Raw genomic sequence first — 24,293 nt, forward strand, 5'->3', positions numbered from 1 at the left:
ATCGAGGCAGCGGGAAGGAATCGGTAAGACGATCGCAAAGGATCGCCAGATATCTCTCACTTTCGGCTCAAACGAATAAAACAAGACTTGAACATTTGGCAAGATGTAACACATAACGTTCTGAAAGTTACAGTGCTTAAAAGAGAGTCAAAACTTATGCGGGTGTATATCAGTGCAAGATTTGAACTGAAATCATACTCAAGATAATGTATCAATACCTTCTTTCTGATAGACTGTTTGAAGCTATCAAGATATATGTAAGACCAAGTCAATCAATCGACACAAATCTTTCATTTTTAATCATTGAGCTAGATAATCTGATACCTGCCTAGTTATTGCTCGAGCAAGCCAGTAGTTCGTGTGCGTTAAATATTTCTGGCAAGTTCCTACTGTACATAGCGCACCGCATATGCTTAGGCTCCGACCTGCAACCAACGCACACTTCTATCCAAACCAAAGGCAGCGAAATCATTGCTCCCAAATATTACAGACTCGAGACCGAAAAAAATGGGTACTGGTTCCAGAATACTACCTGAAGTCAGATGATCTGAAAACCTCACACAAAGATGAAGCCTGCCGAGAGATGGCGATGGATATGCATTGTGAATCATAGCAACTACTAAATAAGCGACAGTATAGTGGCGTACAAGAAGGCTGAGATGTCTTCTGTCTCCCTGATCGATCAGGGTAGGTGAATTTCTCTGTAGCTTGCTGGTACAAGGATAGCCTCTCTATCATCGCGCATTCAAGCGCTTTTGTATAGAGTCTTGAGTGGTGTGGTATCGACAGACTCCATGAACGCTTGGTCATCTGGGTAGGAAGATGAACGGAAGAGTCTTATTGAGTTAGACAAACCAATCCAATATGAGTTATGACCTTGTGCACTGAATTAATTCTAAACTTTAGGCGAAGTGCAGGTGAGTGGTGAGAGTAAGTGCTCCGTAGCAGCGACTTAGCTGGTCAGAGCGAAAGGGCACATCCTATGATCTAAAAAACATGCTGAATCTGCCGTGGGTGTCCATTTCTTGACCCCAAAAGATAATCGATTGACTTTGCCCTGGCGACAAGAGTGGTAACTATGTGCGCGAAACCTCATTACGAACCAGCCCATCATGTACACATACCCTGCCGTAAAGTCCCTACCCTGAAAATGCCCGGCATGATAAGTCCCCCTCTCTTTTCTCTCCGTTATTGTGGTGCTACATCCATAGAAATCTCTCTGTCACAAGATAACAGTTGCCAACAAGGCAGTCATCCTCTTCACATAAGACAATAAATCATCTGTCTGATGTGTCATGAAGTCACAGCACACAAACTTTTCGCAGGAATTATCTACACGGCGCTAATTCAAGCAATGTTAAGTATCGAAGTCCCGGCGAGGATGTCAAGGATACTTGGTACTTATTAAGGTATTACTGTTATCTCACCTCGCTCTCACCTGGCCCATTTCCGCGCCATCTTAGCAGAAGGTAACTTAATTTGATTCAATCATAATCTATAAGTCGTAAAAAATACAAGTGTCACACTCAAACGCCACAAGTCTTGTCCTGGCCCGACCGGGACGACCAGCCGTACGTGCCCCCCAATAGATGAAGTCTATATAATATGGGCGAAAAGCGTCAGATGCATATCACAGCATGACTTTGCTCGTAAAATTCATAGGTAAGCTCGTAATCCTCGCGCAGAACTCAGTATGATACTACGACTCCCGGGTTCACACTTGGAGCAGTCAGTCGAAATAGAAATTGACAGGCACGGCTGTCTGCATGCACAGCAGAAGCCGAGCTGACTTCATCGTTCTCGTAATGCAGCCTGACTACTTCGGCATATTGCAAAGGCGGGTAATTCTATGGATAGTTGCTGGCCAAAGAAAAGTCTCGCCACAAGAGTCAGCAGAGCAGCTTATGGCCGGAAGAATAGACTTGAGCATGGAAAGTTGGACTTTGGTATGGGTGATCATATCCTTTGTATTTGCATTTCCTTGAACCTGTTTCTTTCCGTCAAACCCGCTCACCTGCAGCTCTCCTCAGCATATTCGCCGTCCAGTCGGATTGACTCAGCATAACACAATGACCGGCATCACATCTCTCCACACTATCCACCATGTTCGGTCTCGATTCCTGAGCTGCCTTTAAAATCATTTCTCCGTAGCTTAACGACATTGATTGGTCCCTAGCACATAGAACATATGTTGAAGGGATATATCGCCACGCTGCGTAGCTTGTTCTGCTCCAGAAGACGCCGAGACTTTGGGGCAGCAATTGGGATGCGTAGTATTCTGCTTGTTGCCTGGGCAAGTCGTTGTAGAAGACTGAGATGGCGTCGGCGGGTCTGACGGTGGATACGCCAGCCTGGGAAAGTGTTAGTGTTGGGATTTGAAAGGAGCTCAGCTGAATCTTGCGAGTTGAGTGGCCAATCAAATTTTGAGCTGCGCTGATAATAATAACAAACAAGGCTGTGGGAAGCGAGATCAACGAAAATGACTGACTTGAACATTACAGCGCATGTATGGGAACATTGAAGAAACGTCACCTCTAGGACTCCCTTGAAAGCCTTCAAGAGCCATGTCTAAACGATGAAACATTAGCAATTATTCAAGTTGAAGGATCAGCGCTTTTCTCTTGGTGAAAGGCGAAAGGAGTGAATCAAACTCACATAGTTCATGCAACAACAGAAAACATAACAGTTTCCAAAAAAAAAAAAAAAAAAAAAAAAAAAAAAAAAAAAAACTTACAGGACATGATAAACACAAGCCGAACAACACAACCCCTAAGTCCCCTCTGATTCCTCTCGTCTCTCCCTAGACCCTGGAGCGCTTCTGCGCCAGGCAAACCTCCATACCCGTGAAGAACAAGAATTACATCTGCCCCGGAATCGATAATTCGCATGACGAGGTTCCGTATCGTTTGGACATCTTCTCTGAAATCGTACGTGGGGGGATTGCCTCCAGCCGAGGGCAGAGCAAGAGGAACCGAGCTATATCCGTACAAAGACAGAATGTTCCTCAGTGGTTCGTAGATAATGGGCGAATGTGAGGCTCCCGGAACACAAACAAAGACCGGTTTTGACATTATATCCTCAGAACATGAGTGCTCTGGATAGCAACGACTTGAATATAGTTCCTGAGTTCAGGCATGTTTCGTTCGATGTATCGCTACACACACACTCCTTTGATGCATCATTGCTAATGAATCGCTCGTCGATATTGCATTCTTCAACAATATAACAAGAACCCCGGTCCCTTATGTACGTTTACGGCGGCGGCATTGTCCTGAACACCGGGAGGTCGTATTTTCAGCCTATTAGAGTAAGCAGGTCGCAAAATCGGCGAATTACGTTCTGATCAATCAACGTGTGCCACAAAGCCTCTGTGACGATGACGAGAAGCCCGTTCCGAGCCGAGCCCGAACTTGGCAGATACAGAAGAAAACTTTGCCTATGATTGACAAGTTGAACCCTTTGCCCTTCCATTCGGACAAGTGTAGGCTGCATCAGTAGGGATTTTGATGCGGCCGCTGTTGTGTCTCAGATTTTGACTGGATTTTCCGTGCTTACGGGTGGTCTCCAACGCTTGTGGCTCGTAAGATGCAGCCAGTGAGATTTTAACGTCAAGTGGACATAGAACGACATCAGTAAAGGCGACACCATGCCCGACTTATTGGTGCTCTGAAGCAAAACCAACCGCTCTGGGAGCAATCTGTGGGTATTGTAGGACTTTGTTGGGTTAAAGTGTAGTCGCTTCGGCCTACTCAATAGCCTCTATGCTCGTTTCTCGACAACGAAAAAGGTTTATACAAGCTCTGAGTGCTTATCAAAGACTTCAGACATGAAAGAAGGAATGAGAGAAGATCGGTCAACGATCTAGTCAGAGTGCGGAGAGATAGGTTCCACTTGCTGTGCCTCTCCCTTCCAGAACCCTGATATCAACCGCGGTGCTCATAAAAAGAAGTCGAAACCAGCAAGCTCTGCGACCCATCTGCGACCGCACTTGCAGGCAGCAGGCAAACAGGATAAATGAACAGGACAGACACCATCGGAACGAGAACAACCCTAGTCCACCCAAGTATTCTTCATGCCCCAAACCCGCCGCACTGCAGGTCTGGGAAGCTTGGGAAGTTGGGATTCGGAGAATGACAGCAGTAGTGTCATGCAATGCGCTCTCTCAAGGATCGAGGGATCCTCACTTGAAGACCGTCGTGGGTTAGTCTGCAGAGAAAGTGGGTGAATTTTACACGAAAGAAATTTACATGCAGGTGCAGAGAAACTTCGATTGAAGCACACCGACAATGTGAAGATCATGTGAGGTTAAAGCGGCGCACAGGAGGCTCAACTGACATCCATCAGAGTTTCTTGGGACGAATAAGGTTCAAGAAAATGCTGACAGCGATCGAACCGATGTGAAAAAAAGTCGATGCAAGCTGTGGATGAAAGAACCGAGCGAGCGAACTAAACATCCTGTTTTCTCTGGTGGATCATTGCGATATTCGCACAAACTCCAGTACCTACAGTACGAGTGTCCGAATGGTTGCATAGTTTATTAATAAGGTGGGGTGGTTGATTCAGACTGATGGACAAGTGCCATGGTGCAGTGAGGAGGAGATAGCATGACGCCGCGGTGGCACAAGCACATCAAGCTATCTAGATACAGGTATCCAAGTAGCGGATCACTCCTGGCACCAGTTACCTTCGATCAAGACCTCGATTGGGCCTAGTACTTACCGAGCTGGCTGAACGAACGGAGACTTGCTGGACACTTGTGAAGTGTCTATGGGAATTGTATTCCAGAGCTAAGCTACCCAAATAAACCGTTTTTACTGTGACAAAATGGGGAACTGAGCTATCAACAATGGGTATCACCCCTTCTTTACATCTTCTGATCACTCATCATCCACCAACTTCCCCGCGTCCCAAGCTTTCTTAGCTGCCTTTTGGAGAGCGTCCATATCTCCACTCATCTCACACATACCCTTGAAGATGGCGTCTTTGCCGTCCTTTTTGAGCAGCTCATGGGGATGTCCAAATTCTACTACCTCGCCCTTGTCTAGTACCAACACCTTGTCGTAGTCAACGATGGTTTGTAAACGATGCGCGATGGTGATGATGGTGCTCTTGAGCTCCCGTATGGTTTCCTGAATCTTTGAGTCCGTATTGTAGTCTATTGAAGCTGTGGCCTCATCCATCATAAGGACCTTCGGCTGCTTCAAGAGAGCACGAGCTAAGCAAAGAAGTTGTCTTTGACCCTGGGACAGATTATTGCCTGATTCTGTGACAGTCGACGAAAGATCGAGGAAAATGTTTTTATTTGCTGGAGGGGTAGATGTCCCAGTTGGGGTGTCTGGAATACCATTTGCTGTGGGAGGTCGCGAAACCGTTACCGGCGTTGCCGGATTCGTGGTAGAGAACGGTACTCCGATCAACTGAACTCTCCGCAGAGCGGTAAAGATATCCTCGTCTGTGAAGAGATTGAAAGGATCAAGATTGCTTCGGATAGTGCCAGTGAAGAGTGTGGGATCTTGAGGCACGATCGTGATGGATTCTCGAAGGTCTTGCAGACCAATAATACCAATATCGACATCGTCGATCAAAATCTTTCCGACCTCGGCCTCAAGGCCTCGGAACAGGGCAAGAGCAAGGGAGCTCTTACCAGCTCCTGTTCGCCCGACTATGCCAACCTTCTCAAGCGGGTTGATCTTGAAGCTGACATTTTTCAGCACCGGCTCCAGATCAGATCGGTATCTGGTCGTATAGCTTATGAACTCCACTGAGCCTTGACTTGGCCAATTAGCAGCTGGTCTGGTCTTCTCAATGACAGCCTCAGCTTCTTGTTCAACATCTAGGTATTCCTTAATCCGCTCTACTGAGTTCATGTTCTGTTCATTCATCGCATAAAGTCGAACCAGCCAAAGAACATTCTCTGTGAAACTGATTGCGTAACTCAATGATAGACCAGCCGAACCTGCATCGATCTTGCCGATGCTCAAGACAACAAATGCACCTGCAAAGAAAGCCACCAGGTCCCCGACAACGTCGATTCTGAATGCTAGCCATCTGTTGGCTGCCCAGAGATAGATAAATGGACGACTGTGTGTGTTGATTCTGGTCATATTGTCGCGGATGAACCTTCTTTCGTCTCCGTACGCACGAATGGTCGTAATTCCACTCAGAGTCTCTCCGAACTGCTGGAACAAAGGACTTCTCTGTACAGACTCGATTCGCTTCAAGTCTCGAGATGATCGAAGGTAAAATTTCCCAACGAAGAAGTAAAGAGCGCTAATGACAACTCCAGCAACCAAAAACCCAGGAGTTATGATAGTAATGAGCACAATGGTGACGACGATTGCCAGCACGCAAGTCATGAATCCAATGGCGACAGGGGCAACCTCTTGATCCACCGCTTCGAGATCCTTACTGAATCGATTCATAAGTTGACCAAGAGGTGTGACGTCGAAGAACTTAAACTTTGCTCGCGTCACAGATTCCATCAAGCGCTGATGAATTTTCCAACTAGCTGTAAGGGCACCAAAGAACAGCCACATATCCCTGAAGAGTGCAACGAGCATACTAGCTACGCCGATCAAAGCATATACTGTAAGATAGAATGATACATCGACATTGGGGGCAATTCTAGAGAAGATAGAGGTCTTGTTGGGATCGAAGTATGGCTGAACTTGAGCAACTCGGGTACTCGCAACTCGGACCATGGAAATCGTATTGCCAACATAGCTGCTTGGAGAGACTGTATGATGTGCTCGTATGGCTTCCGTTTCGTACTGATTTGCCCATTCCCGGATCCAGACATTGGCTGCCAAGCTTCCGAACTGCTGGACACCAAAAACGACGACAGCGAGAACCCAAAACCACCTGAAAAAGGTTAGCCAGTTTGCGAATTAATTCGAGAGGCCTACGTACCAGGGGCCCATGGACTTCAAGTAGAGAATTATCACAGCCCATTTCACGCCTCCTTCGGCTTTAGTCTCTTGCATCGCGTCCTTGACAGCCTTTTTGGCACCCTTATCGATGCTCTTAGCTCTGGATAGCCTGCGATTCCCACCACCGTTGGCAGCCTCAATTTCCCCAACGAGAGTATCGCCACTTTCGTCGCCGACACTGGATGGTACTCGAGATGGCATTCTCGAGATCGCGGCAGATCCAGGTCTGGACTTGTTGACATCTTCACCAAGCTTGCCAGTTGCGATGACTTCCTCAGCAGAGCCTTGAACGTCGATTCTGCCGTTGTCAAGGAGGACAACATATCGAGATTGCGGTACGCAAAGAGCCAAATTATGTGTTACTAAGATGCATGTTCGGCCGTGCATGAGAGGACCGCGAATGCAATTGTCGAATATCCATTTCGCAGTATGCGAGTCAACCGCGCTGAGACAGTCATCCAGAAGAACGTGTCTAGAATTCGAGTACAGTGCTCTTGCAAGAGAGATACGTTGCTTCTGACCTCCCGAAAGGGTGATACCCTTCTCACCAACAAGCGTCTCATCGCCGGCATCGAGGATCTCAAGATCACGTTCAAGAGCGCAGGCAACGATGACATCTTTGTACCGCTTCTCGTCCAAGGGTGCTGCAAAGAGAATGTTCTCTTTGATGTTGGCGTTGACAAGCCAAGCCTGTTGAGCACAGTATGCGACGCTCTCTGTCAAGCCAGTCTCGGGATCTGGCCTAACATCCTCACGGCTGTAACCGCCAGGTAAGAAGACTTTGCCCTTGATGAGGGTCATTTCTCCTAGCAGAGCCATTAAAAGGGACGTTTTGCCGCAACCTGTCGGACCAGCAATGATGTTCAACTGGCCAATCTTGAACTTAATATCCATGTCCATGAGGCGGAACGCAGAAGAGGTGTTCTCCTCCATTGGATCTTCCTTGGCACCCCAAGAAAAGGCTGCATTCCTGAAGCCGATCATTTGGTTTCCATCATCATCCAGGTTGGGATGTTGAAGCTGCTCGTATTTCTCTGTTTCATCTTCGTTCAAGAACTCTTCTACACGGTCGACGGAAACCTTACATTCCTGCACATGTGCAATCATGTCGCCGAGCTGGTCCAACGGTACGCGAAGAATTGTAAACAGCGAGATTGCCGTGAACGCGACCGAAGGATAGAGCGGCTTCTTCTCGATCAAAGTGTATACCACGAAGGAGAAAAACGTGATGGCGACGGGAACAGTGTTCCAGACAGCAACTGCGAAAGCCCAGATAATATATTTCCCACGTAGAGCTTTGAGCTCAGCTTTTCGCTTCTCATTGACAAGCTTGCTGAATCGGTGTTCCCAAGCGAAAAATTTGATAATTCTAATGTTTTGGAGGACCTCGTTTGTTGTATGGATTCGCTTGTCCGTAGCTGCCATGATTTTCTTTTGAGCGCCACCGAATGCTCTTGCGAAGGCAATGTTGACAGGGAGGAGGATGACCATGATAACGATACCAGGCATACTACTATATCCAAGAATGCTGTAGAGAAGATAGACCGCTGCAACGAGTTGCGTAGGTGCTTGTGCGAAGAGGAAATGTAAGTACGAAGTGACTTCGCTGACCTTAAATGAATCGACAGACATTAGGGTGATGATTGTCCCGACATTGACCTGCTCGTCTCCCTTATTCAAATCAGGACCAGCATTCTCGGACCCTGTGGCCGGATCTGCAGTGAGTTTCTTGGTCTCTTCCTTCTTTCTCCCCAGAGTCAGAAGTCTTTTGAACATGCCAGGCTTTGCTGAATCAGCTTTGTCTTTCAGGTCCTTCTTCTCGCCTAAGACCGTATCATTCCCAGCTGCAACTTTTCGACGAAGAGCTTTTGCGTAAATCTCACCAATGATGATTGCTCGTAGCCGAATGCAGATTTTGCGACCAACCCATAGAGCTTGCTGATCTGCGAGTGATCGAAGAATGTCGGTAAATGCAAGCAAGATAACGTAGAGCCAAATTACGTTTCGTGGTGCGCTATCAGGATCTTCAATATACTCGAGGATCGCTTTGAGTAGCAGTGTTGGCGCAAATACAAACAGGGCTGCAAATACTGCGTAACTGCACTGAATAATAACGCTAACTTTGAAGTACCTCATGAGATGCCAAGTCAAAGCAGTTGTCTTTTTGAGCTGTCGATAGTCGGCCAAAATTGAAGCAGCTTTGTCTTTTGGGAGCAAGTTCCACACATCGGCAAGCTCGAAAGTCTTCTGGTATCCTTGCCAAACAATCGAGTCAACCCATCCGAAAGTTGCAATGGAGAACAGACTGGCAAGTGGCTCTTTGGATGGCTCAATGTCGTTTTCCCATTCCAACACTACCGCCTTGTTTCCTTTTCGTGTCGTGATCGCTATGCTAAAAAGTAGAGATATCAGGGCAAACTCGGATATAACCAGAGCCTGAGCAGTTCCTGATCGCGGATGGATAATGGCCGACCGGAAAATGACCAAGGACAACAACCACATCAAGGTATATAGAGATGCTGTGTGGTTCCATACCCCAGGCACACGCCATGTTGTCTTAGACAATGCCAGCCTAAGAACAGCCAATATCAATATATACGACCAAGTTGTGATTCCAGCAACAGTCGCCAGTGTTCCATTGGGGCCATATGCTTGCAGAATGAAGGCGGCGATATTGATACCATCTACAGCTAAGATAGCAAGTAACTCGATGACCAGAACAGTATATTGAGCTCGGGGCGCGTCGATTGCAGCGACAGAGCCTTTCGTCGTGGTTTTCGTCAAGACGAGTCGCCCCCCACTAATGGTCAACCCGTCATCCTCCTCGTCTGCACTTATAGAACCCTCAGCGTCTCCAGGTACCTGTTGATATGTCGGTCCCTGCTGCCCATTTGTAATGCCGTATGCACTCCTTCCATTCGCAGATGCTTTGCTCTTGGAGCTCCGTTTTAACCGGACGTTGCGCTGGATAGCTTGTGATACTAGAAGTAAGAACGAGGCGCCGACAACGATCAATGGAAATAATATTTTTAAAAAACTACGCAGCTGTCAGCTATACGTATTCCTGACTTCTAGGAGGGAGTCAATTGACATACTTCCTCTGCACACAATTCGTGATATCATCAACCTGCCATATCGGGCCCTGGCACTCGGGCAGCATTTTTGAAGCACTCAAGCTGTGAAGAATGGAGGAGGGCTGTAACGTCTGCGCTGGAATTGTGGACTGCGATACACCGTCCCGGACCGAACAATGTCGGCCAAAGGAACTTATGTGCAAGAAGGAAAAGAACAAGTAACTCGAATGAAAAGTTCTTGTGTCGCCCCAGAGGATACCAGAGGATACCAGCGTTGTACCAGGGTCGACGTGAAATATCGCGGGTCGATTGTTGGCGGCACTAGCAAGGTACAAAAGTGGAGTGAGCTGGTTGGATAGCGATTTGATAGCTGAAGAACGGATGGGACAGGACAGGACAGCGGACAAGGTAGCAGGATGAAGACTTAGAGGTAGGTATTAGTAAAGTGGGTTAGGATGTAAATGGAATCCAGATCCAGGTACCAGACGTACGCAATGGACCTCGAAGCTTCAGGCAGGGCAGGGCAGGGCAGGGCAGGGCACTGCAAGTAGTGACAGCACCCGAAGGGAGGTGCAGGACTGGGCGCCGGGCGGGCCGCCGTTGATGCTTCTTCTCTTCGCGGATGAAATGAAACGAAATGAAATGTCCTGTCCTGTCAAGCAGTCACAACTTGAAGTCGACTGTTGGCAAGCGCGAATCAATTGCTCAGTTCCCAATGCCCGATGGAGCTTCCAGCATTGTAAGTCACGTACCTAGGAGGTACCTTAGGTAAGGCTGAGGATGATGTGGGGAGGGGCTACCAGCGCCTTATTGGGTATGTATAGGTAAATTTACCTACCTGGGTAGGCAGTAGGTAGGTACGCTGTCACAGCTTCCACTTGAGGCGTCAACACGTAGGTAGAGGAGGAGATATAACAAACAAAAAACTTCATCAGCACTCAGCAAGCGATTATTAGATTCCAGCATTCAAATGCATATTCACTCGTTCTCAGTATCCTTATATTCTATCTACCATTTTCTCCTCACGGCTCGTTTAAGGTTAGACTTCTGCTTGGACGCCGACCGAAGAGTCATCGGTTGCATATTTGTCCTGCCCAATCCCAGCACACCGCTGCCCTGCATACGAGTATGCTTTATGGCACGTTGAGTTTGAGACTATTCTGGAAGGTGATTCGAGACAACCCGCGCCATCGAGCGCTGTAATTGGCTACTCGACACAAGGTTCCCCAAGTGAGGCTGGCGCCTGGTACAGTAGAGTCATCCATCGATATTTGGAGCGTACCGACATCGAACAGGGTGAAAGTTGGCCCGAGAGAGATAAGCATCAAGTCATGTTGGGGAAATCTACCCCGAGTAACGTTGGACTTGCATCCGGAAATGTGATGGGACGGGGAACCTTTGTATGCGGGCAAGACCCGTTGGACAAGAACGACAAAGCAAATGATCCTGGCAGTGTGTGGGTTCCAACGGCCACTCCTACAGTAATATACACGCTTCGGCAGAGAAGCGAGAAGTCAACAAACCCGGTCTGCATGTTGACACTACCAATTACAGAATAGATCCCAGGGATGGTACACTGGACGCTGAGATGGAAACCGGAAATTCTGATACTACCCAGGGCAGACAGACTAGTGATACGCTCTGACCCCGAGTGAAAAGTCATTCAACGATGGAAACGGCAAGTTCTCAAACGAAACACCTGCTTCCAGCCCTGATGAGAAGATAGGCGTCAATGGCCACTGCTCTGGTCCCAAAACATTCTTAGTAAGGGATCCTCATGATATGGAGTTGATGAAAACAAATTTTTTGTCGAGGGCCCAAAGAATGACGCAGGACGTGAGCACATTGACACTTAGCAAGGGTAAATAAGATCCCATTCCGGATTCGATGTTCGGAGCATCAAACGAGACCACTGAGCGGTCTTCGACTGGAGACACTCAATTGCAGGTTCAGATAAATACAAATTAACCAATTGAAAAAAGTGAGAAATTTCTTCGAACGATTCACAGAGACGGTACAGACTGGTACACAGGACCAGTTGGCAGCTTTGGTAACTCATCCGTTTTTTCGACTCATTCCCTAAAAGGACACCATCAGTGACGATTCCTGCACTCATGCTTGACGATATGAGGGTCATCACACAGGATATTTCATGTGGTTTTGATGACTTGCAAGCTGTTGTGGCAGATATATCATCAGCCAGTTTTGACAAGCTCGAAGATCCCCGCCCTGGTTATCGAGGAATCCAGCTCACCTCAGAATCATTTGTTCTCGCAGGCTTATCGGTAACTAAGAAGACGGTTTTTCATTGGGTTATCAGTCGGCAACTAGGCCTTTTGAGGCCAGAGAGTACACAAACTTGTCACACACTTCGACCTATGGATCTGAATGGCCGTTTATCAGTCAGTTCATCGTCTTTCCACAGAGTACGCGGGCCATTCAATGTTAGAGGTAGATGGTACTCCATACAAGCTCAGAGGAAGATAGCGAAGGACTTCTTGGAGAGCTTCATTAAATGGACTACTTCAGCCGGCCCCCCTGGCGGATCACCTATTCTCGATCCGGCGACACTGAAGTGTAGTAGCGAAGAGCTGGAGCGTATATTCACGGAAGTTAATATGGGTTTCGATATTGCGAAATACATTGGTGCCACTCGATGGGCTGACTACTTTCTTCATTATTCGCATTTGCTTGAAACTGAGTATGCGAAGCGACATGGCTTTTCAGAGATTCTGAAACAAGCGTACATCATTGCTAAAACAATGGCAAGCTGCAAAAAGAATTGCTAGAGGCAGAACTCGATGAATGCAACACTAATCTTCCTAAGTACTGGCAGGAGGTGAAAGATAACGCAGGACGTTTATGTTGGATCAATCACGAATTTTACATCCTAAGCTACAAACGGCCCATGACTGCGATGAAGATTGCATCTATCGAAAGTAAACGTGACAAGAAAGGAGCACTCGTGGCTTCTAGTGCCACGAAGAAAGGCACATCTCAAATCCAGCCAGATCAGCCATCTTCCAGCCAGTTGAAACCTGTCAATGGAACAAAGTCTCCTGAGGACAGTCAACCCCACCAAGAAGTGAAAAGACCTTCACAAGCATCATATGTACTTGGGCCTGAATCCGACATAATCGACAGAAGCACCCTGGTTCTGACAACTCCACCCGACATTACCAACATGCTCTGCTACTTCTACAACGAAGCCTGGTTCAGAGAGCAAGTCAATTCCGACTACGGTCCACTTCCACCAAATGAGAATTCCACTATAACTTTCTTGGAATTGTTAGATAAGATGAGAGAAGTGAAGGAGGAGGAAGATTTGAAGTGGAAGTCGGAAAAGAGTCGGAAGAATCGGAAGAAGAATTCGAAGAGGAAGTTGTTGATCAAGTTGAAGAAGAAGACGGGCAATGCGACTGATCTTTCCCAGGAACAGACAGGGTGATCAGCAGCGGATAACGGTGAGTTCAGTGTAACACCTCACACTCTTTAAGAGCACAGCCAAACTGTCCTGCTCGTCGGCGGCAATTTGAGGATCGCCATGCGTAGTCGGAAGACCTTCCCCCAGATCACTTTTCTTCTCGTCGACATTTGGGACTGCGAAGGACAAGAGAGATATGTGCTAACAGATTTACAGAACTTGAAAAGAAAAGGATGCTACCGCGAGCAGCTGACCCTCATATTCATTGAGCGACAGATGTCCAAGTATTTGCTAGCTGAAAAGTCACTCACTCAATCATACGTCACTAGTCCACACTCAGCGTTAACATACCGAGCAAGCGTACAAGCGAAGGAAAATATTCACAAGCCAGTGGAAACATTCGGTAGATAGCCAGATAGGTACATAGCCACACGACGAATATTTACCTAAGACCATCCCTTTAAATCAAACCATCCACCGCGCAATGCAATGTGACAAAAGCTTTTGGCGACATTTCATGATAGAAAGTAAAATCGAGCCCAGGCAATGCATGCTTGACAAAAAAGACAATTGACTCTCCCCCTCCTCTATCTTTCTGCACCACATGGTAGTATTACACGCGAAGTATCAGTCTTGATTGATTATTCTTTCGAAAGCCAGCCAAGAACTTGATGCTCGCAAAGATAAACACCACCGTCACTGCCGTTCCGCGTCTCCAACACATTTCCTTATTTCATTTATTTTCTTGCTCTCTTTCTTACATGTCCACCCGTTTCCCATGCACATACTGCTTTTATGTAGCCTGAACACAACCGAATATGAAGCAATGAAAGGCGAAACTTGGAATTCTTGAGCAGATTTAGCCCATGATCATTCCCTTCTGCAATCACGTTAGCAATGTTATCAAATCTGGATAAAGTAAACTCACCATTCCCGCCATATCCCCTTCCTTCGCGGCTATCTCGAAATATCCGTAAATGATGCTGAAATTATGTTAGTATTTGTGGTGTGTTGTGTTGTGTTGTTGAGGGGAGGAAAGGGTCGGCCGCATTAGCCGAGGAGGTTTTGGAACTTACGTGACAGCCAACAGGATACCAGTACCGGAACCGAGAGCCCCCAACAAATCGCTGGCAACTGAGAGAGCACCAATGCAAGCACCACCGAAAGCGGCAGCAGTTGGAATGATGCGCTTCAATTCCTTATACATGCTCTGCTCTCTGTGACCAGCCATGACGAGACCCTGATCCTTGAGCTGCTTTGCGACATCTCTTGGGGAAGAGCCGGAAACCTCAATCCAGGTCTTGGAGAAGACAGCGCATGCGACGAGCATGTAGATGATGTAGACAGCGGTGTGGATGGGGTCCAAAAGAGCATCGGTGAAGTTCAGTGGAGGAGACATGTAGTATGCGAGACCTGAAGTAGCGAAAAGTTGTGCAGATCCTTCCTTTGGCTCCCAAACTCCGAAAAGCTGGACGAGTAGGTTCTCAGAGAAGCGAGAGTAGAGCATTTGGCTGATTAAGAAGACATTGGAAGACAGAGCTGACTGGAGCATGATAGGCATGTTCGAGGTATAGAATAAACGGACTGGGTATGATCCGCGAGCGCCACGTTGTCGGGAAGACTTGACTGGGATCTCGACACGGAAACCTTGGAGGTAGATAACAGCGGCGAACACAATAAGTGTAGCGAGGAGGTTCATGATGTTTGGGAGGTTTTGTCTATAGAAGGCCTCTTGGAGAGCACGTTGCTTGTTTGGCCATGTGAAGAGGAGGTGGAAGAGTGCGATAACGGCGCCCTCAAACTCTGGTCCACGGCCGGTGTTGATGGTTGTTGGGGAAAATGCCTTCCACACAATGGACTCGCAGATGTTGGTGGCAATGAAGAGTGAGATACCGCTTCCAAGGCCATATCCCTTTTGCAGGAGCTCGTCGAGGAGAATAACAATCAAACCAGCAACAACCAATTGGAGGATCAAGAGGAAAACAACACCGGCACCGAGGTCGGATGGTTGACCATAAAGACCAGTGAATACGTAGACCGTGGCCTGTCCCATAGACAAGATGATAGCGAAAAGCTTCTGTGCAGTCTGGTAGAGCTCGCGGTCGGCCTTCAAGTCAAGGTTGACATCGATCAAGTGTGTACCGGCAAGAAGCTGGAAGACCATTCCCGAGGAGATAATTGGCGTAATACCCAACTCCATCAGCGTTCCCCTGTTACTCGCCAACATCATGCGCAGCCAGTATAGTGGATCTGAGGTATCTGAGGACACGATGCCATACAATGGCATCTGGCTCATCACCAAGAAGATCAAGAGTGTCAAACCCGTCCACATCAGCTTTTGGTTGAAAGGGACCTTCGTCTCGGGTTGCTGCACCTCTGGGAGGATTGGCGAGAAGGGTTTGATGAGGTCGAGGAATCGAACTGCAGAAAGCAAACGCGCATTGTTAGCCATTGAGCGTTGCGAACAGGCAATTGCTTTTTGAGCTCGGGGTTGACGACATAGGAGTAACAGGACGACTTACGGCCACTCATCCTGGCGGTATTGTATCGAAAACCTCACAGACGTGGAAGAAGAGAAGAAGATAGTAAGGAACGACAATGAAATGCCCAACGACTCTGCTCTTATGGTAGCAGAAGCAGTTGCGCGCGTGATGATGTGTTCGAAAGGGAGTTGTCCGAACAGATCTCAAGCTGCGTGTTAAGAGCTTCGCTTGTAAATTGGGGCTGGTACTCTGGAGTATGTGGCCTCTGGATTGTTAGCTAAGCTGTGGAGTTAGGGGCAGACACGTGATGAGTTTAAAGGATGGACCAACTTATTTGAGACTAGCTGTTTGACTCAATATCAATCCTTGACTTTGACATCAGACGAATGCAATTTTCTCATATCATCCCACGAAATTGTTGAAGATGTCTTTCACGCACAAGGGGTATGCTTCGGAACACCTTGCCTATTTTGGTCAACATGCTTGTCATTTATAGTTCCCAAGCTGGTATCTTGTCAAGCTTCTGATAATTTGCTTTGAGACTGTACCCACCGATGCTCACTTTCAAACTGCTCCAAAGTCAAATCCTACTATCAGCATCAAGCTCCAGTTTTCTACTACTTGGATCTGGGTGTGGTCACATTTTCATGGAAACCTTACAGGTCACACAACATTGAGACACTTTCACACATCACAAGCCTTCACCCTCGTGGCCACCATGGCGACACTGTCACTAAGAACAAGATCGACGTTGAAATCAAAGGTATCATTTGTGATGGCACGCTCGTCTATTTTGAACTCCATTGCAATTCCATGTGATGTGATCAACTATGTTCGGTAATCCCCATTAATCGTGATATATTCATGGCTGTAGCAAAGTTAGCAAACGGTCGTAGTGGTTTCGATGTATCAACCCTACCTGTAATCACAAGTCCAGTAAGTGGCTTCTTCCGTTCCACCACCTAGCTTGACTAGAATTTCCAGATCCTCATGCTCCAATATCTCCGAAGCTCGTGCTTCATCCACAGCTTCTGGCTCACCATTGACCAACAATCTTAGCTCAGGGGAGCCATCAGATGGAATGAAAGAGACGCTAGTCTTTTCTGGTACAATCTCAGCAACCTCATTTATTGGTTGACCAGGCTCAGAAATTTGAGAATATCCAGTAGCGCACAGAATACGCCCCCAATTGGCATCTTTCCCGTACAGAGCCGTCTTGACCAAAGGCGAAGTTGCAATAGTACTTGCAATCTTTCGAGCTCCGATCTCAGAAGGTGATTCGGTCACTCGGATGGTAACGAACTTGGTTGCTCCTTCGCCATCTCGAACCACGAGTTTAGCAAGATCAGTGGCAAAGTCAGTCAAAGTCTCCTGGAACGCGGCATAGTCTTCTGATGATGCCGATGCAATTTCCTGTCCCCCAGCAGCTCCATTTGCCAGGACTGCAACCGTATCGTTTGTAGAGGTATCGCCGTCAATGGATATACTATTGAAAGACTTATTGACAGCCTTTATGAGGAGAGTTGGTAGAAGTTTTGGGGCGATTGGAGCATCCGTAGCGATCATTCCTAGCAGTGTTGCCATATTTGGATGAATCATGCCAGCTCCCTTTGTCATGCCTGCTATCCTATATTCGACAGAGGGAGAGGATGGTAGGGAAAACGTTCGAGATATCAGCTTCGGAAAGGTATCGGTTGTGCAGATAGCTCTGGCAGCAGCTAACCAGTGGTCGTGTGATGATCCAAGAGCATCATAAGCTGAAGGTATTCGCTGTAAGATCTTTTGAATAGGCAACCTAAGGACAGTTAGTGGCATGATATACACAGAAATTCTCCGGAAATGCCTGCCTACCTCTGGCCAATTACTCCTGTGCTCATCACTATGCTGCTTCCTCCTTTACCATCTGTCGGCTGGTCGAAACATCTGTCTGCCTCAGCGCCCATCTTCTCAGCATCTTCCATCCCACCCTTTCCAGTCACAGCATTCGCACATCCCGAATTCACAATAACAGAACGAACCCCAGTATTTCCTCTTCTGTTCAACATGTTCCTACTAACAGTTACAGGAGCGGCCTGGAACTTGTTCTTCGTGAATACAGCTGCGGCAGCACATGGTGTCTCCGAAGCAAGGAATGCCAGGTCTGGTGTGCTTTTATTCGTAGGCTTCACTCCAACGTGAGTTCCAGAGACAATGAAGCCTCTGGGGTATGTGCCGCTCGTTGGCACATACTTTTGTTTTGCTGCGGGAATAGTGCCGTCAATTGGAGCTGAATAGTATCGGAGACCGCTGGGGTGAGCTGGGGAAATGGACGGTCTTATCAGTCGGGACAAGGCCGCATTCGAAGAAGGTCTGAAAGCCATTGAGGGTTGAGATGCGGTTCAAGGACCCTCAAGTGCCAGGAATAAGTATTACCGATCTCAAGAATTCAATTGCGAAAGCTCTGTTTTGACTCATCAGCTCCAAACAATTGCCTCTAGAAAGTCTTGAGTCACTGAACTTTGTTGGCCTCGTGCATTGAAAACAGGCGGGGCAGTTTCAAGCACCCGCTGATTGGCTGCTCCAGCTGATCTTCACAGCCTCGCGAAAGCGAGCGGGCAGATTCCATGTTGACTCTCACACTCACTCTCTCTACGTCCGTCCTCACTTGATAGAAAATCAATAACCCTTTCCCCAACATCGAACATGTCCATCCCCAGCGCGTAAAGATCCGCAGCTTCGGCTGCGAGATTCTACTCAGACATATCTTCTCTCTGACTCACCAGTTCAATCAGCTGCAAAGATATCGACCATCATGCCGCCAACCAATCCATGGGGGAAAAAACCACCACAACGCATTGCACCTTTGTCTGGGTTCCCAGACCTCAAGCACAGTAAATCGAATGATGTTGCCCCAAAAGTGCAACTGCCAAAGTCACAGTATGAGGAAATACAGGAAGATGAACTTATTGCTCTGGAGGCAATTTACGGCGAAGACTTCCGAAAGATAGAATCTAATCATGGAGCTTGGAAGGTATGATAATGATGGAATGGTTTGTACAAGGCTGATTTCTAATGCGGTTCAGAAAGCGGAACCCTGTTTCGAAATTCGGATCAAATCGTCCGACGAAGATGTTGCTATTACCTTGAATGTGACTCTGACCGCTACATATCCCAAGAGCCCCCCGTTACTGAATATCAAAAATGATGATGGGCTACGTGAAGGGACGAAATTCAAGATACAGAAGGTCATCGAGACCAAACCCAGAGAGTTGGTTACAGAAGAGCAGGCTATGGTCATGGAATTAGTCACCGCATGCCAGGAGATTTTGGAAGATGCCGCTCAGGCGAAAGCTGCCGGCAAGGAACTTCCGAGTTTGGAAGAAGAGCGTGCTGCTCATGAGTCCGCAGCTAATAAATTAGCAATTGAACAAAAGGAGGCCGAGGAGAGGAAGAAGCAATTGGAATCAATGGAAGAGCAGCGCATCCAAGAATCTATGGTCCAAGAGGAACTTAAGCGCCGAAGGGAAAGAGCCAAAGAATCGAAAAGGAAGAGCCGACCACCCACTGAGATTGTTCACCAGTCGTCGATTGACACGAGCGTCAGTGGTCAAGCCCCTCATGAAATTCTATCTTTTGAACAGCCAATTAGCTTATTGGATGTCAACAATAATATGATCTTATTTCAAGTTGTGGCAAGCAAAGTATGCATACGACGAGGCCCTGTATCGAAATGCTTTACTGTTCGCCCAGTCGTGGTACAAGGTGCCAGCGATGTCCCAACACTGGTCTTGAAGCAAACCGATTTGGACACCGAAATCAAAGACTCGAACAAGTTCAAAGGACAGCTCCAACTGCTTGAGAATGAACTGAAGACCCTCAAGAGTATCAAGCATCAGAACGTCCTCGAAATCTTTGATTACAAAGTCCACAGGACCATTGAGGAGGATGGAGAGTCTGATTCAGCGTGGTCAGTAAGCATTTTGACCGAATTCGCCGAGAAAGGGTCTCTACAAGAATTTCTTGATATTGCCGGAAGCTTAGGGGCTGAGAAGGTTCGGTCGTGGACTATTGAGCTGCTTGATGCATTGCGTTTCCTTCATGAAAAGGGCATTGTTCATGAAGATGTACATGCCGGCAATGTGCTCCTGGTCCGTACGTCTAACGGTGAGGTAATACCTAAGCTTGCAGATGCAGGCTATCAGAGGAAGCTACACAACCTCAGCGGTGGAAAGCAAGTGGACACCCTTTCTATGGCCAAGTCTGCGTATTGGTTCCCGCCTGAAATAGCAAATACCAATCACCCTCAGTATACCCAAAAGATAGATATTTGGGACTTTGGTGTTTTATTTCTACAGATGATTTTCGGCCTGACCGTCATCCAGAAATACTCCTCTCCCATTGCGTTGGCAGATTCTCTTGCCTTGTCCGATTCTCTGAATGAACTCGTACTCAAAATGTTCAAGGCAGATCCCAAGAAGCGACCCCGCGCAGTTGAACTTGGACCTTCTGAATTTCTAGCGACCGATGCACCGATTCTGGACGAGATGAGCAGCTCCGAAAATCCCTCAAGGTTCGGGTCGATATCTTCGCTACTCCCTACGACTCCACGCCGTCAGAGACACGATTCTATGAATACCGGTGGACCATTCGCAAAATCCAGATACAGAGAAGACTTTGTAGAGGAAGGCCGTCTAGGCAAAGGAGGTTTCGGTGAAGTGGTCAAAGCAAGAAAGAGGCTTGACGGTCAAATTTACGCTATCAAAAAGATCACACAGAAATCTTCAGCATCTTTGACTGAAGTACTGAAAGAAGTGCGTCTTCTGTCTCAGTTGAGCCATCCCTCAGTAGTCCGTAAGTTTATGGTGTGCCTTTTCTCTTAGTCTTAATTGTTTCTTATCTATGGAAACTATCAAGAATGTTGAGCTTTGTGGCTGGTTACATATCTTCTACAATTTGGTCTTGGGAAATTGAACTGTTCTGCCATCAAGGCCAAATCACACTACTTCACACTAATCCACGTACCTAGGATATTACAACACCTGGACCGAGGAGTTGTATGACGGTTCCGAACTGGACGAGGATGCTTCGACAACTGACGTTGCAACAACCGAGGATTCTGTTAGTGACGTCTCACCAGGCACTGGTCCCAACATCGAATTTGGAGTCAGCACTGGAGGACTCGATTTTATGTCCTCAAGCGGCTACCCACAAATCGAATTTGGGTGTGACGATGCGTCAGATGAAGAGGACGATGAAGACGATGACGATGACGATGACGATGATGATTCAACAAACCCAGATGTACAAAGTCCTAATGGTGTGGGAAACAAGCGTCCTAATTTAGTATGTTCAATGAACACTTCCGTTCCTTTCCGTAATGCATACTTTGCGCAGTTGAGTGTCCAGACTTTACATATTCGACAGTTACTGGAGTAGCGCCTCTTGAACTGACAAATTCCAGGCTTTGAAGCGAACCAGATCTGGATCGAGGTTCCAGCGTCCCTTCAGAACTGTTCTGTACATCTCGATGGAGTACTGCGAGAAAAAGACGCTTCGGGATCTGATCAAGCAAGGTTTGCAAAAAGACCATGAAGAAATCTGGCGACTTTTCAGACAGATTCTGGAAGGCTTGGCACACATCCATGGACTCAACGTTGTCCATCGCGACCTGAAGCCCGAAAACATCTTCATCGATGCTGCGTCAAACGTGAAAATTGGAGACTTTGGACTGGCTACGAGTGGCCAATACACGATTTCCGATAAATCTTCATCCGCTGCGGCTCATATGAGTGGAGATATGACGAGGAGCATCGGAACAGCATTTTATGTTGCCCCAGAAGTCAGGTCATCTGTTGGTGGAACATACACCAGCAAGGTAGACATGTACTCGCTTGGCATCATATTCTTCGAGATGTGCTTTCGACCTCTCATTCCTGGTATGGATCGTCAACGGGTGGGTGAAGGGTTGAGACAAAAGCAACCGGTTCTCCCATCTGATTTCAAGCCGTCTGAGATGCCAGCACAAGCAGATATTGTACTGTCTCTCCTGCATCACAGCCCCAAAGATCGGCCGTCCAGCTCAGAGCTCCTGAAGAGCGGCAAACTCCCAATGCAGATGGAGAACGAAACTATCCGTCAAGCCTTGGCTGGCCTCACAGACTCCAAATCGCCGTACTACGATAAGATGATGCAAGCTTTGTTTTCGATACCAACAAATCAAGCCAAAGACTACGCCTGGGAAATGGGTGTGGTAAATCACAGTTCGAGCGATCTTCTGCTGCAAGGTCTTGTGAAGCAAAAGTTGATATCGATTTTCAGACATCACGGAGCGGTAGAAACTCCTAGAACTGTCTTGCTTCCTCGTTCAGGTCATTACGGAACCAACGCAGTTCAACTCCTTGACGAAAGGGGTACACTGCTACAACTGCCATACGATCTCACCCTTCCGCATGCACGAGCTATTGCTAAGCACGATCCGCCTGTTGAACGCTCTTTTGCATTTGGTCGGGTCTTCCGAGATCGAGAATCTGGCGGGCAACCACTTACATTCGGTGAAGTAGACTTCGATATTGTGTCCAACGACACCCTGGACTTGGCACTCAAGGAAGCTGAGGTTATCAAAGTCCTAGATGAGATTGTTGGAAGCTTTCCTTCACTTGCAGCAACGCAAATGTGCTTTCACTTGAATCACTCAGATCTCCTAGGCCTCATATTTGACTTCTGCAGGATTGACCCTAGCATTCGTCAGGCTGTTGCAGATACCCTTAGCAAGCTCAATGTTGGCTCGTGGAGCTGGCAGAAGATACGAACGGAGCTTCGATCACCCCTGATTGGCGTTTCAGCACCCAGTCTTGATGACTTGCAACGCTTTGACTTTCGTGGTATGTATCCATCAAAAGCAAGAGAGTTGCAAAGGTTGCTAATCAAACTAGACACTCCCAACAAAGCATTCTCAAAACTGAAAACCCTTTTCGAAAGTACTGACAGTTTCGAGAGAGCGTCTTCTTCTATTGCTCATCTACGAGATGTTATCGAGTACACTAAGCGATTCGAGGTTCGCAGTAAGATCTACATCAACCCTCTTGGGAGTTTGAACGAGAAGTTCTGCAAAGGAGGCGTGATATTCTCTTGTCTGTTCGACCGCAAGATCCGAGACGTGTTTGCCGCTGGTGGACGATATGATAGCTTGGTCAGAGAACATCGGCATAAAACTGGGAGCAACTCAGAAGCAAGGCATGCTGTTGGGTTCAACTTAGCTTGGGAGAAAATGGCTCGTCTTCCAAAGGCAAGCGCGAAGGGCTTCCTGAAGAAGGCAGAGGAGGATGTACATGGGATTTGGAATACGAAAAGAGTGAGCAGTATACAAGTCCTTGTCTGAAATTTTGCTAACGTTCGTTGAGTGCGATGTTCTAGTTGCGAGTCACGACGCTGCAATATTACGAAGTGTCGGTATTGATATCGTTCAAACCCTATGGCGGAACGACATCAGCGCTGAATTAGCTCGAGACTCCCGGTCCCCAGAAGACTTACTTTCCAAATATCGCGACGATCAGCACTCCTGGATTGTCATCATCAAGCAAGACTCAATTCTAAAGGTCAAAAGCCAAGATAGAAAAGATGTCTCAGATGCAGACATCCCTTCTACTCAGCTCCTAGCCTGGCTCAACGGCGAGATCCGCGAACGAGATCAAAGAAACGGCACACACCATCGAGTAAGACTACAGCGCCACAGTAGCCATGCCGATGCATCCCCCGATCATGAACAAGTTGTCCAAGTTCTAGTGGCAGGAACGAAAAGCAAGAAATCCAATCGCCGTAACATTATCGAGCAAGCTCAAGCACGAGCTGGCTCAGTTGTCCATGAGTTCCTCGACGGGCCAATCGCTGCTATCGAGACTACCGATCAAGTCATGGATTTAATACGAGGAACCAGGCTTTCTGATCCAGAAAGCTGGAGACAGGTTACGCATGCTGTTCAAACTGCGGAGAGGAGATATCTTGGTGAAGTGCATGATCTGATGACTACACTGGCACACCAGAATAAGGACATCACGAGAAACTCGTTCATCTACAACTTCAGAACGGGAAAGTGCATCTACTACGATCTGGGTGCCTGACGATTTCACGAAGGACGATGTTTACGAAGAAGGATGTGACAGGAGTTCGCATACCCTGTAGGGGACTGCAGACATGGTTATAGTTTTGCTCTTGCTGTTTTGGAAAGACTCGCTGTTGCTTCAGATGTGGCTTAGATTAGATAATCAATATTGTAGGTTGTGAAACGATCGATGCTGTTTCTTGTCTGTATCACCAGAAGTCACTTGGTTGAAGCAATTTGAAGGTTGAATGTACCTCTACGACTGCTAATAAGAAAGAGCCCAAGCAAATCAATTCAATATGCCGA

General features: G+C 47.3%; 7 protein-coding genes across 7 annotated transcripts; 3 read left to right on the forward strand and 4 right to left on the reverse strand.

Annotated features, from left to right (window-relative positions):
• Positions 1-2,000: 2,000 nt before the first annotated feature.
• On the reverse strand, positions 2,001-3,071 carry ONS95_013253 (uncharacterized protein; the record flags this gene model as incomplete). The annotated part of the gene is made up of 3 exons (XM_058506895.1): positions 2,001-2,351; positions 2,489-2,568; positions 2,735-3,071. 3 exons carry the CDS (start codon positions 3,069-3,071, stop codon positions 2,001-2,003), a joined length of 768 nt encoding a protein of 255 aa, XP_058357625.1.
• A 1,806-nt stretch (positions 3,072-4,877) lies between these two features.
• On the reverse strand, positions 4,878-10,089 carry ABC7 (ABC transporter 7; the record flags this gene model as incomplete). The annotated part of the gene is made up of 3 exons (XM_058506896.1): positions 4,878-6,861; positions 6,910-9,966; positions 10,025-10,089. 3 exons carry the CDS (start codon positions 10,087-10,089, stop codon positions 4,878-4,880), a joined length of 5,106 nt encoding a protein of 1,701 aa, XP_058357626.1.
• A 2,028-nt stretch (positions 10,090-12,117) lies between these two features.
• Positions 12,118-12,792, forward strand: ONS95_013255 (uncharacterized protein; the record flags this gene model as incomplete). The annotated part of the gene is made up of 1 exon (XM_058506897.1): positions 12,118-12,792. The coding sequence occupies one exon, from the start codon at positions 12,118-12,120 to the stop codon at positions 12,790-12,792; it is 675 nt and encodes a 224-aa protein (XP_058357627.1).
• A 119-nt stretch (positions 12,793-12,911) lies between these two features.
• On the forward strand, positions 12,912-13,451 carry ONS95_013256 (uncharacterized protein; the record flags this gene model as incomplete). Its single annotated transcript, XM_058506898.1, has 1 exon — positions 12,912-13,451. The coding sequence occupies one exon, from the start codon at positions 12,912-12,914 to the stop codon at positions 13,449-13,451; it is 540 nt and encodes a 179-aa protein (XP_058357628.1).
• Positions 13,452-14,286: 835 nt separating this feature from the next.
• On the reverse strand, positions 14,287-15,879 carry SEC61 (translocon subunit; the record flags this gene model as incomplete). The annotated part of the gene is made up of 3 exons (XM_058506899.1): positions 14,287-14,307; positions 14,356-14,410; positions 14,504-15,879. The coding sequence occupies 3 exons, from the start codon at positions 15,877-15,879 to the stop codon at positions 14,287-14,289; spliced, it is 1,452 nt and encodes a 483-aa protein (XP_058357629.1).
• Positions 15,880-16,738: 859 nt separating this feature from the next.
• ONS95_013258 (uncharacterized protein) lies at positions 16,739-18,270 on the reverse strand (the record flags this gene model as incomplete). The annotated part of the gene is made up of 3 exons (XM_058506900.1): positions 16,739-16,778; positions 16,830-17,705; positions 17,762-18,270. 3 exons carry the CDS (start codon positions 18,268-18,270, stop codon positions 16,739-16,741), a joined length of 1,425 nt encoding a protein of 474 aa, XP_058357630.1.
• Positions 18,271-18,701: 431 nt separating this feature from the next.
• Positions 18,702-24,006, forward strand: ONS95_013259 (uncharacterized protein; the record flags this gene model as incomplete). Its single annotated transcript, XM_058506901.1, has 6 exons — positions 18,702-18,920; positions 18,973-20,740; positions 20,916-21,232; positions 21,351-22,770; positions 22,822-23,240; positions 23,290-24,006. The coding sequence occupies 6 exons, from the start codon at positions 18,702-18,704 to the stop codon at positions 24,004-24,006; spliced, it is 4,860 nt and encodes a 1,619-aa protein (XP_058357631.1).
• Between the last annotated feature and the right edge of the window lie 287 nt (positions 24,007-24,293).

The sequence above is a fragment of the Cadophora gregata genome (genome assembly GCF_030347475.1).
Source record: "Cadophora gregata isolate MNR1 chromosome Unknown scaffold_7, whole genome shotgun sequence".
Taxonomy (NCBI): Eukaryota; Fungi; Ascomycota; class Leotiomycetes; order Helotiales; family Ploettnerulaceae; genus Cadophora; species Cadophora gregata.